Below are 11,926 nucleotides of genomic sequence, written 5' to 3'. Positions count from 1 at the left end.
AATGCTCAGCCCAAGCACACACCAAGTGGGCCCGGAAGTGGATTTTTCTGTCATTTACTCATTTCTGTAAACCTTAGGATACTAGTTTACTATTAATAGGACCTTTTGACATTGTAACTTTACCTCATGACCTCATAACATTTTGTACACGTTTCTTTCCACAGTATGAGCCTCTAAACCCCATGGTTGGGGGTGAGGAGCTCTGCTGTGTCTTGATGGATTAATGCAATTACTACTGTTTCCTATTCAATCATGCTCGCTTCGATTCTAAGATAACACTTGTTCTTAATCCGGATGAATGTGATGATCCGTGACAATCATCATCATTCTCAACTATGAACGCGTTCCTGACAACCACCTCTGTTCTATCTTAGATTGAGTAGTTATCTCTTGGGTTCTTTAATCGGAATCTTCGTGGTATAGGCAGGACCTGATGACAGCATTCAAGAGAATCCGGAAGGTCTAAACCTTGTCTGTGGTATTCTGAGTAGGATTCAATGATTGAATGACTGTGACGTGCTTCAAACCTGTAACCTACTGGGCGTTAGTGACAGACGCAAAAGAGGGATTCTATTCCGGTAGGGGAGGGAACCAAACCGGTGATTGGCAGTACTGTGACAGAGTGCGTGCATTAGCTTTCACTGCGAGGATGGGAGGTAGCCATTGACAACGGTGAAACCCTACACGAGCTTGCCATGGAAGGAGACTTGCGTGTTTGATGAAGAAGACAGTAGGAAAGCAGAGATTCAGAAGATGGAGCATCTCCAAAACCCCAACCTATTCTCCATTACTGCAAAACAAGTAACCATTTCATGTTCTTTTGCTTTTCACAATCAATCCTGATAATTTCTGATCTCCTGACTAAGATTTACAAGATAACCATAGCTTGCTTCAAGCCGACAATCTCCGTGGGATCGACCCTTGCTCACGCAAGGTATTACTTGGACGACCCAGTGCACTTGCTGGTTAGTTGTGCGGGATTGCAAAAGTGTTATTGCAATTTCGTGCACCACTAACCTCAAGATTAATTGTATGGGTTTTGTAGAGCTCTCCGCGGTGAACGCGTGGCCGCAAACGGAGCAGCAATCGGAGCTCTAGATCAAAAGTTATGGTGATTTGAAGATCAACCAAGGGAGAGAACTTGAGAGAGTGTTCTTCCTCCCCTTCTCCCTAAGTTCAGCGTGTTTTAGTGTATTGTGAGGAGAGAGAGTGCTGAAAACTAGGGTTTTGGTTTAGTTTAGTTGGGCCAAGGGCCCACTTTGAGTCCGGTTGGCCCGGTTTGGCCCGTTCGGTCCAATCTTGGTCCGAATCCTATAAAATTGGTACTGAAATTCTCGTCTCAATCTCCTCTATCACATTTAGCCATAAAAATCACATTTTAGGCTTTCTAGAATAAATTCTTATTTATGGGTTAATTAGCCGTTAATTAACCGGGTTTTACAATTAAGAGCTATTCGTAGAAGTGGCATACTCTTAAATTTTATACGGGATGTAACCCCTATGCCACATAATGGATGTAGGTCCCCTAAAAAACGACGTGTGTAATGTAAAACAAAAGATAAAAATAGAAAACATAGAATAAATTTCAAGACAAGAGAAATAACAATTCAAGGATTTGAAAAAAAGAATTGATTACTATGGTTCGAGAGAAAATTAGAGTATCTACTCGAACACTACAATGGAAGTGTGTTGAATCAAGAGTAGACAGTAAGCGCCTTTATTATGGACGCTTTATTCTGTCTCCACTTATGAAAGGCCAAGCTGATACAATAGGCATTGCGATGCGAAGAGTTTTGCTTGGAGAAATAGAGGGAACATGTATCACACGTGCAAAATCTGAGAAAATACCACATGAATATTCGACCATAGTAGGTATTCAAGAATCAGTACATGAAATTTTAATGAATTTGAACGAAATAGTATTGAGAAGTAATCTGTATGGGACTCGAGACGCATCTATTTGTATCAACGGTCCCGGATATGTAACCGCTCAAGACATCATTTTACCACCTTCTGTGGAAATTGTTGATAATACGCAACATATAGCTAACCTAATAGAACCCATTAATTTGTGTATTAGATTACAAATCGAGAGGAATCGCGGATATTGTATAAAAAGACTAAAAAACTTTCAAGACGGAAGTTATCCTATAGATGCAGTATTCATGCCTGTTCGAAACGCAAATCATAGTATTCATTCTTATGTGAATGGGAATGAAAAACAAGAAATACTCTTTCTCGAAATATGGACAAATGGGAGTTTAACTCCTAAAGAAGCGCTTTATGAAGCCTCCCGTAATTTGATTGACCTATTTATTCCTTTTTTACATGTGGGAGCAGAAAACTTGAAATTAGAAAAAAATCAACACAAAGTTACTTTACCCGATTTCACTTTTCATGATACATTGGCTAAACTAAGAAAAAACAAAAAAGAGATAGAATCAAAATCTTTTTTTATTGACCAATTAGAATTGCCTCCCATGATCTATAATTGTCTCAAAAGGTCCAATATACATACATTATTGGACCTTTTTAATACCAGTCACGAAAACCTTATGAAAATAGAAGATTTTCGGATAGAAGATGTAAAACATATCTTGGTCATTTTAGAAATTTGAAATTGAAAGAAAAGCATTTTGCATAAATTGGAAATCCATTAGGTTTTTTTCATCTTTTTTTTCTTTCTTTTTTATAAAAAAGAAAGAAAAAAAGATGAAAATATGGAGTTTGAATCTTTATCTTTAGAAAAATTTAGAAAAAATCTACATACTGAGAGTAGGTTCAAAGATGTATCTAGAGAGTAGTCCTTTCAAAGTGAATTCTCCCTAGATACCCAATATATATGAGATTTTAATTCACAAGTGAATCAATTTAAAAGAGACCTAAAGTTAGGGATTTCTCAATAGGTAATGTTGCTCCAACACCCAACCAAAGGGCTACTGCAGTACCAATCAAAAAGATGGTTGTTGATACTGGACGACGAAATGGGTTTTGGAATTTATTAACATTCTCCAAAAAGGGTACTGTTAATAATCCCGCGGGTACCGAAACCATTAAAAGAACGCCCAATAACTTATTGGGCACTGTACGAAGTATTTGAAATACAGGAAAGAAATACCATTCCGGCAATATTTCCAAAGGAGTTGCAAATGGATCCGTGGGTTCCCCAATCATTGATGGTTCTAAAACTGCTAAACCTACGTTACAAGCAATAGTACCTAGAATAACTACGGGAAAAATATATAAAAGATCGTTTGGCCATGCGGGTTCTCCATAATAATTATGACCCATTCCTTTAGCCAATTTCGCTCTTAATACAGGATCATTCAAGTCAGGTTTTTTTGTTATTGGGATAGGTGAATTCTTATTGATCCATCCTCCGAAAGAACCGGACATGATAATTTTGCATCATCCGGCTCGAGCATCAATCAAACGAACCGAGTATACCTATAGAAAAGTTTATATGTAAGAAAATGGACTCGGTTTTGTTTTACGGAGTTACACAACTATCTATTGTGAAAAACTCATTTCTTATTTGTAAATGCTCAATACCCAAGTAGGCTTTCTTAAATTTATAGTGCTTTCTAGGTCATCTCAGACCTTGATATTTTTGCCCCCCTCAAAAAAAGATATCGGGACTTTTTAACATACATTTACATATTAAATTAAAGGATTTACTTGTTACTAATGGAATCTAACCCCTGTTCTTCTTTAGATCTACTTGTTTTCACTCCGATAGTATCATAAATCGAGTCAATGCATAGGAAATGAATGCATTTCAATACTATTAAGTTAAGTGAAATCGATAAGACGGAATCCGTATTAAACCACTTCACTTATTTTAGTTTTAGTGGATCTTACGAAGCCCGGTCATCCAGGATATGATCAAGTCTGATCATAAAAAAGAATCTCTTCAAGTGAACCGGCCTATCCTCTGTAGGGGGCTTGCGCGGTGGTTGGAACAAAGAGACACATTTTATTGCAAATTAAAATGTGGCAGATATGAAAAAGTCATCCATCTGCGCGATCCAATCAATAGTTCAAGTCACACACTCCCATAATCCGTTTTTTCTTCGGAGAATCCCCCTCAACTATCAACTATTCGTGTATGTCAAATAAAAAAATAAGACGCTAATTTTGTTAAGTCTTAAGTTGCAGGGAAATATCCAAATACATGTCTTATTTTTTTTAATAATCCATATTTGTAGCAATGAAATACTTTTGTTCCTCCCCAAAATAAAAAATGATTGATTAGAAATATCTAGGATCCATATTCTCTATAAAGGACCGGAGATGCCATGCTTACGTATCATTGGAAAGTGCATTAACATAAATACAGCAGTAAGAAGAGGTAATACAAAAGTATGTAAACTATAAAAACGAGTCAAGGTAGATTGTCCTACACTAGCACTTCCCCTTAATAATTCCACGACAGACGATCCTATTCCGGGAATAGCTTCGGGTACTCCTGTTACAATTTTGACTGCCCAATAACCAATTTGGTCCCAAGGTAAGGAATAACCAGTTACACCAAAAGATGCGGTCAATACAGCCAAAACAACGCCCGTAACCCACGTCAATTCATGAGGTTTTTTAAAACCGCCGGTAAGATACACACGAAATACGTGCAGGATCATCATTAAAACCATCATACTTGCCGACCATCGATGAACAGATCAGATTAACCAACCAAAGTTAGCCTTAGTCATTATATATTGAACCGAAGCAAAAGCCTCAGTAGCGGTCGGACGATAATAAAAGGTCATAGCAAACCCCGTTGCTACTTGGACTAAAAAGCAAGTAAGTGTAATTCCTCCTAAACAATAGAATATGTTGACATGAATCTCAAGACGTTATATCATCGGCAATCGCCTGAATCTCAAGACGTTCTTCGAACCAATCATAGACTTTATTGAGATAGGTAAACCAAAGGAACTCCCCCTCTGAGAATCGTATATGAGAATTTCATCTCGTACGGCTCAAACAGAAAAACCCAATACTGGTTGTAACGGAAACGGATATGTTAAATTTAAATAATAAAAAAGTTTTAAACTTCTTAATTTAATCCTATTATTCCAAATCTTATTTGAAGATAAGAAAAATATATAAATCCTTAAATTGATCTGTGCAGGGTTATAATGCCAAAATCTCAAGTCGGCGCACTCGTCTTTATCTTGATCTTTACAGGCCTCTTGAATATTCTATTTACTTCATTTTTTCTTTGATTTTTTGTAGAATGCGACTTTTTAGTGCCGTCTTCTTTATTATTAGTATTGATAAGAATTCTCTTGTTAAGACCCTATGAACAATTAAACAAAACCTCAGATTCATACCAGAACCACAATGATTCAAAAAAACCTTTAATGTCCAAAAATTCCCTGAGTAAGAACTACTGGATTATCACTTATTCAAGAAAAAGATAGGATAGAATGAAAAAAGAAATCAAAAGACATTTTTTTGCTTTGATAAAAAAAAGACAAACAGTGGCAATTTTATTTGAAAGAATCAAAATTTTTTTATTTATTCTAACTTACGTATCTTCTAATAAAAATTTATTAAAGTCCGGTTGCGAGGTCGAAATATTAAGTATGAATCATAGTTCTAATACTTTTTAAAATCTATTTTATATATTCTGTGCTCCAGATACTAGAAAATAATATTTGACGGGGTAAAACCATCTCTATCAAGATGACAGATCCTTTATTTTTGTTCTGTATTTGCAATAAGATCAATTAGAACAAGTCACACACTCATATTCCGGAAATAAAGAAAGAACGAAATTCCACGGTCAAACTACCAAATTCAAAATGAACTGGTCTAGAAATAAAAAACCAAAATGGGTAAATTTACCCCTTTTATTTAAAAAAATATATAAATAAAAAAGATAGTTAGTCGGTTCTTATGAATCTAATTCATAGAGATTCCGTCCAGTAAAATGGACGAATTATAAATTTCTAAAATAATAGATAGAAATATAGCAAATAAAGCCATTGCAACACCCATTAAAGGAGTAGTTCCCCACCCCGAAGCTACTTTACCATATTCTGAATTCAACGGTTTCAATAAAGCCCCTACAGTAGTTCGTCTTGGACCAGATCTAGAACTACTCTCAACGGTTTGTGTAGCCATAAATCCTATTTTTTATTCATTGAGATCTATTGACTTTGTATACCATTTCACTGTAAATATAGGATTTTATCCTATAGATTCATTGTGGTCTTGAAATTTGAGAAAAATGGAAACAGCAACCCTAGTTGCTATCTCTATATCTGGTTTACTTGTAAGTTTTACTGGGTATGCTTTATATAATGCTTTTGGGCAACCCTCTCAACAACTAAGAGATCCATTCGAAGAACACGGAGACTAGTTGAAGTAATGAGCTCCCAATATACCAATATTGGGGCTCATTACTTCAATCGAGATAATGAAAAATCATTTCGTCTTTTTAGTTGGAACTTTAGGGGGTTCTCTAAAAAAGATAGCAAAAAAAATTATTCCTAAAGTCGAGACTAAGAGGAATGTATAACCAATGCTTCCATAGATTTCATCCTGGTTTACAATTATAGCTTTCATACCTGTTTATTAGATTAGAGTAAAAAAATACAATCATTCAAATCAAGATTAATCAAATTCCCTATGATTTAATTTAAATCACCCCAAACAAAAGTATAGTAAAAAAGAAACAACAAAAAAAAATAACGTTCTATCCGAATTAGACTATTTGCCTTCTTGTAGTTGGATCGCCCAGTTTTTGGAATGCTCCAAATTCTACTTGAGCATCCAAATCGGGGTCGATGCCAGCAAAAACATCTCGGAACAAAGTTCTAGCACCATGCCAAATGTGCCCGAAAAAGAAGAGAAGCGCAAACGAAGCATGTCCAAAAGTAAACCAACCCCTTGGACTGCTACGAAAAACACCATCTGATTTCAAAGTGGCACGATCTAATTCAAAAATTTCACCCAATTGAGCACGTCTAGCATATTTTTTCACAGTAGCGGGATCACTATAACTGACTCCGTTGAGTTCGCCACCATAGAACTCAACAGTTACACCTACTTGTTCAACACTATACTTCGATTCTGCTCTTCGAAAAGGAACATCGGCTCTAACAATTCCGTCTCCGTCTATCAAAACAACTGGAAATGTCTCAAAAAAAGTAGGCATACGCCTTACAAAAAGTTCACGCCCCTCTTTATCTCTAAAGATAGGATGTCCTAACCAACCGACGGTTATTCCATCTCCATTATCCATTGAGCCCGCTCTAAATAAGCCCCCTTTTGCCGGATTATTGCCGATGTAATCATAAAAAGCTAATTTTTCGGGAATTTTAGACCAAGCTTCTGATAAGCTTTGATTTGAGCGGGCACATTGACTCAGCCAGCACGGACTTGGAGCGCGCAAGACCCACACAAGCCACTGCTCCGCTCTCCACAAAAGCAGGGAAATTTCCTGATGCCTCTCCAAGCCTTGGCGCAACATGGATCCCCACACAAAGCTTCACTGCTCTGCTCTCCACAAGAGCAGAGCAGTCTCCTGGGAGCAACATGGGTTAAAATTCACTTAAAAATCCAATTTAATTCAATTCTTCACCCATCTTTCAAGCCCACTCAAAATTCTTAGATCCAAAATAGAAAGTGTATAAATAGGTTTAGTTAGAATTAGAAGGGAGCTTACTTTCATTTTTAAATTTTCATTCTTAGTCAACTTGAGAGCTCACTTTCCATTTTTCTGCTTTAGAACTTCTGATTTTCAATTTTTATTTTCGGACTACAATTAGCTTGAGAATTGGAGGAGAGAATTCACTTCTTCTTCCTCTGATCTTTTTGTTTTCTTTACTGGGTTTTGTTTGAGTCTTGAATGTGAAGAATTGAGGAACTTCTGTCTCAATCTCCATTTAAGATCTCCTTGATTTTCCTACTGCATAATTGAGTTAAATTCCATTTCCTTTACTGCTGCAATCTATAATTTCTCTTTAATTGCTTTGTGAACTTGGATCTAGGAAGGCAATTAAGATCTAGACTCTGCTATCTAGTCTCTGGAGTCCTGAGATCTGATTTTCTTTTTGGTTCTTCTGCTGAACCACTACTGCAATCAAATTTTCATTTTCTGTTTGAGCTCTAGTTAATTTCAGTTCACCTCTTGATTTGTTAATTGTTGCAATTTACTTCTCTTGCTTAAATTCTGAATTCCCAGTCCCTCAATCCCTTTTTCATTCAAGTAATTTATATTTCTTGCACTTTAAGTTACCGCAATTTACATTTCTCGCACTTTAAGTTTCAGTCATTTAATTTCTTGTTCTTTAAGATTCAGTACCTTTACTTTCAATTCTCTTTAATTTCTGCAAATCATCCCTTTCCCTTTACATTTCCTGAAATTTACCATCTGTCTGCTACGAATCACTCAATCAATCTTTGTTTGCTTGACTAAATCAACCACTAAACTAAAATTGCTCAATCCTTCAATCCCTGTGGGATCGACCTCACTCATGTGAGTTATTATTACTTGATGCAACCCGATACACTTGCCAGTGAGTTTTGTGTTGGATCATTTTCCACACATCAAGTTTTTGGCGCCATTGCCGGGGATTGAAATAGATTGACAATGATTAAGTGAAGTGGAGATCTAGATTAAGCATTTTTTTTCTTTTGTTCTCAACTAACATATTAACTGTTTGACTAGTTGCCTAAGCTAACCAAAACTTCATTCTATCAATAGATTGAAGTTTCACTGGTTTTCTGGTTCTGTGTGTTTCTTGTGCTGTGTTTGTATGTCAGGTACAGGGAGAGCTACTCCTATTTTCTCTGAAACTGACCAAAGAACTCTTTGAAGGTTGAGAAGAGAAGCTAGAGGGAAGGCTGTTGTTGGAGAAGAGGAGTCAGAAGAAGAAGAAGAATTCCAAGAGATGGAAGGAGATCATCCAGAAGGAGGGGCCAACAATAACCCACAACAGAGGAGAGTACTGGCCTCCTATACATTTACAAATGCTAGACATTGTGGGAGTAGTATTCTTACCCCTAATGTCAATGCAAATAACTTTGAACTGAAGCCACAACTCATCACATTGGTCCAAAACAACTGCTCTTTTGGAGGAGGGCCATTGGAGGACCCGAACCAACATCCATCCACTTTCTTGAGGATTTGTGACACAGTTAAAAGCAATGGAGTGCACCCTGACATATACAAGTTGTTATTATTCCCATTCTCTCTCAAGGACAAAGCCACTCAATGGCTAGAAACATTTCCAAAGGAGAGCATCAACACTTGGGATGATTTGGTGAGCAAGTTTTTTGCCAAATTTTATCCCCCTCAAAGGATCATAAGATTGAAGACTGAGGTGCATACATTCACTCAAATGGATGCTGAAAATCTATATGAGGCATGGGAAAGATATAAGGTTCTGTTGAGGAAATGTCCACCAGAGATGTTCACTGAGTGGGATAAGCTGCAGAACTTATATGAAGGACTCACTCTAAAGGCTCAAGAGGCACTTGATCATTCCGCTGGAGGATCATTGCAATTGATGAAAACTGCAGAGGAAGCTCAAAACCTCATTGATATGGTGGCCAAAAACCAATACTTCTTTGCTCACCAAAGGCAACGCCAACCATCACAGAGGAAGGGAGTGGATGCAATTTTGGCTCAACACAAACTGATGCAGCAGCAGATTCAGCAACAATTTGAGCAAATGGCCAAGAGAATTGATAGCCTACAGGTTGCATCAGTGAGTGCCACAAGCCAACCATCAACTCCTTGGGGGCAGAATGAAGAGAACCAAGAAGAACAGCAACAAGAGCAAGTGCACTATATGCACAACCAAAATTCTGGATCAAATGAGGTGTATGGTGACACCTACAATCCATCTTGGAAGAACCACCCAAACCTTAGGTGGGGAGATAACCACAACCAAAACCAACAACCATGGCAAAGGAACTCAGCTCAAAACACTCCAAGAAACAACCAAAATTACAACCAGCAGCCAACTAACCAAAATCCTTACAGAAAACCTCAAAATAATTACCCAAACTCCAACCATTACCCATCCAATAATCAACCCACTAACCAAAACACTTACCATCATCCATCAACACCCCAAAACCAACCAATCTCACAAGACTCTCAGAGAATTACTAATCTGTAGATGCTCATGGAGAAAATGATGAAGAGCCAAGAAATGACAACAAAGAACCATGAAGCTTCCAAGAAGAACCTAGAAAGGCAGATTGGACAAATCTCCAAGCAAATTTCTATTAAGAGACCTTCAAGATCACTACCAAGTGATACCATTCCTAATCCGAAAGAAGAGTGCAAGGCTGTACAATTAAGGAGTGGAAAGACATTGGTGGACAGTAACAAAGGGGCAACCAAGAAGTTTATGGACAGCAACAAAGAACCAACAGAGAAAGAGGGAGCTAGCAACAAGGACATAACAAGTAAGAATGTCCCAGAAAAGCTCACTGAAGAGAACAACCAACCACAAAATTTGAAGAAGGGAAAGCAGATCATGGAAGAACCAAATCCAAGACAGTAGCAAGTGGAGAAGAGCCTTACACCTCCACTACCTTATCCACAAAGATTCCACAAAGAAGCAAAGGATCAACATTTCCATAAATTCCTTGAGACTTTCAAAAAGCTAGAAATCAACATTCCCTTGACTGAGGCATTGGAGCAAATGCCCCTGTATGCCAAGTTCTTAAAGGAGCTTATCAACAAGAAAAGAAGTTGGGATGAGAAAGAGGCTATACTGCTTACTGAGGAATGCAGAGCCTTGATTCAAAAAGGGCTCCCTGATGGAACACAGAAAGTGGTGAATTAAAAATTATTAAATTAATTACGTTGCCAGTATAGTTCTTAACTCACCGAAAATCTGCCTATCAATTTAGAAATATGTCACGGAGAATTTAAATTAAAAATTACTGGGAGTTTGAGTCCCAGGTCGTCTACCAACGAGTTGCAGGAAAGTGTGCTATTTTATTAATTAGATGTTTCCAAAAAGTTGAGTTAAGTAGATGCAAAATTAAATTGAGGAAATTTGAGTAATATAAATAAAAGCCTTGACTGGGAGTTGATTAGTTGGAATCTCTATTATTGATGGAGTGATTTTAGGATTAATTTATAATTAATGGTTGTTCTATTTAGTTATCCTTTACTAGGTAAAGGAAAGTCAAACAAGTTGGAATGATAGATCTGTTCACGAGTTACAACCCACTTAGTTCAAAGGGATTGGTGTTAGTGACAAGATAGCAATCCAACAGTTAACCCAATTACAAATTCTCTTTCAATCCTTCCAACTCAAGAGTTTCTTTCAATCAACTCCCCATCAAGTGAGGGGAACTACTCGCTCATTGTAAATAATAAATCCATAACATATGAAAGGGAATTAAAAGAAGACATGATTATTGGAAGGTAAAATGGATTAAAATGAAAGAAATAATTCTTGTATTAAATAATCATAAAAGTATTCAAATGACAAAATTGAACAAAGAAAAGAACATGGAAGAAATAAACCAAGTTAAGAGAACGAACTAGAATGACGAAGTCTTGATGAGGAAATAACTCTTCTCAATGTTCCAATGCTAATACCAATTGAAAATTAAATTCTAAAACCTAAAGAAAAAAAACCTAGAGGAGGAGTGAAAACTAGATCTAAAACTGAAAACTGTGTAGAATGAATGTTGTCCTCTGTTTCTGCATGTTCTCTGGCTCTAGTCTGCTGTTCCGGGCCAAAAACTGGGTCGAAATCAGGTCCAAAATTGCCTCCAACGAATTCTACATATTATGTAGATCGCACATGTCACGCGATCGTGTCACCCATGAGGACGCGTCACTCGCACTTTTCCATGCCACGCGTCCGCGTCGTCCACGCTACCACGTCGCTTGAGCTTTTCCAATCCGCGCGGCCGTGTGAGCCATGCGGCTGCGTCACTG

The 11,926-nt window shown here is 37.3% G+C and overlaps 2 protein-coding genes and 2 pseudogenes across 2 annotated transcripts; 1 reads left to right on the top strand and 3 right to left on the bottom strand.

Annotated features, from left to right (window-relative positions):
- The first annotated feature begins 1,637 nt into the window (after positions 1-1,637).
- Positions 1,638-2,313, top strand: LOC130933334 (DNA-directed RNA polymerase subunit alpha-like; annotated as a pseudogene).
- Positions 2,314-2,698: 385 nt separating this feature from the next.
- Positions 2,699-3,476, bottom strand: LOC130933335 (cytochrome b6-f complex subunit 4-like). The gene has a single exon (XM_057862925.1). It carries the CDS (start codon positions 3,394-3,396, stop codon positions 2,872-2,874), a length of 525 nt encoding a protein of 174 aa, XP_057718908.1. The 5' UTR covers positions 3,397-3,476; the 3' UTR covers positions 2,699-2,871.
- A 575-nt stretch (positions 3,477-4,051) lies between these two features.
- Positions 4,052-4,969, bottom strand: LOC130933333 (cytochrome b6-like; annotated as a pseudogene).
- A 1,728-nt stretch (positions 4,970-6,697) lies between these two features.
- On the bottom strand, positions 6,698-7,351 carry LOC130933336 (photosystem II CP47 reaction center protein-like). Its single transcript, XM_057862926.1, has one exon. It carries the CDS (start codon positions 7,250-7,252, stop codon positions 6,713-6,715), a length of 540 nt encoding a protein of 179 aa, XP_057718909.1. The 5' UTR covers positions 7,253-7,351; the 3' UTR covers positions 6,698-6,712.
- Positions 7,352-11,926: the final 4,575 nt, after the last annotated feature.

This window comes from Arachis stenosperma, chromosome 6, assembly GCF_014773155.1.
Source record: "Arachis stenosperma cultivar V10309 chromosome 6, arast.V10309.gnm1.PFL2, whole genome shotgun sequence".
Lineage (NCBI taxonomy): Eukaryota > Viridiplantae > Streptophyta > Magnoliopsida > Fabales > Fabaceae > Arachis > Arachis stenosperma.
This window is presented reverse-complemented; position numbering and strand designations above follow the sequence as displayed.

Excerpts from the sequence above, each read along its gene's own strand:
- LOC130933335 (XM_057862925.1), bottom strand. The coding sequence starts at position 3,396 with ATGTCCGGTTCTTTCGGAGGATGGATCAATAAGAATTCACCTATCCCA.
- LOC130933336 (XM_057862926.1), bottom strand. The coding sequence starts at position 7,252 with ATGGATAATGGAGATGGAATAACCGTCGGTTGGTTAGGACATCCTATC.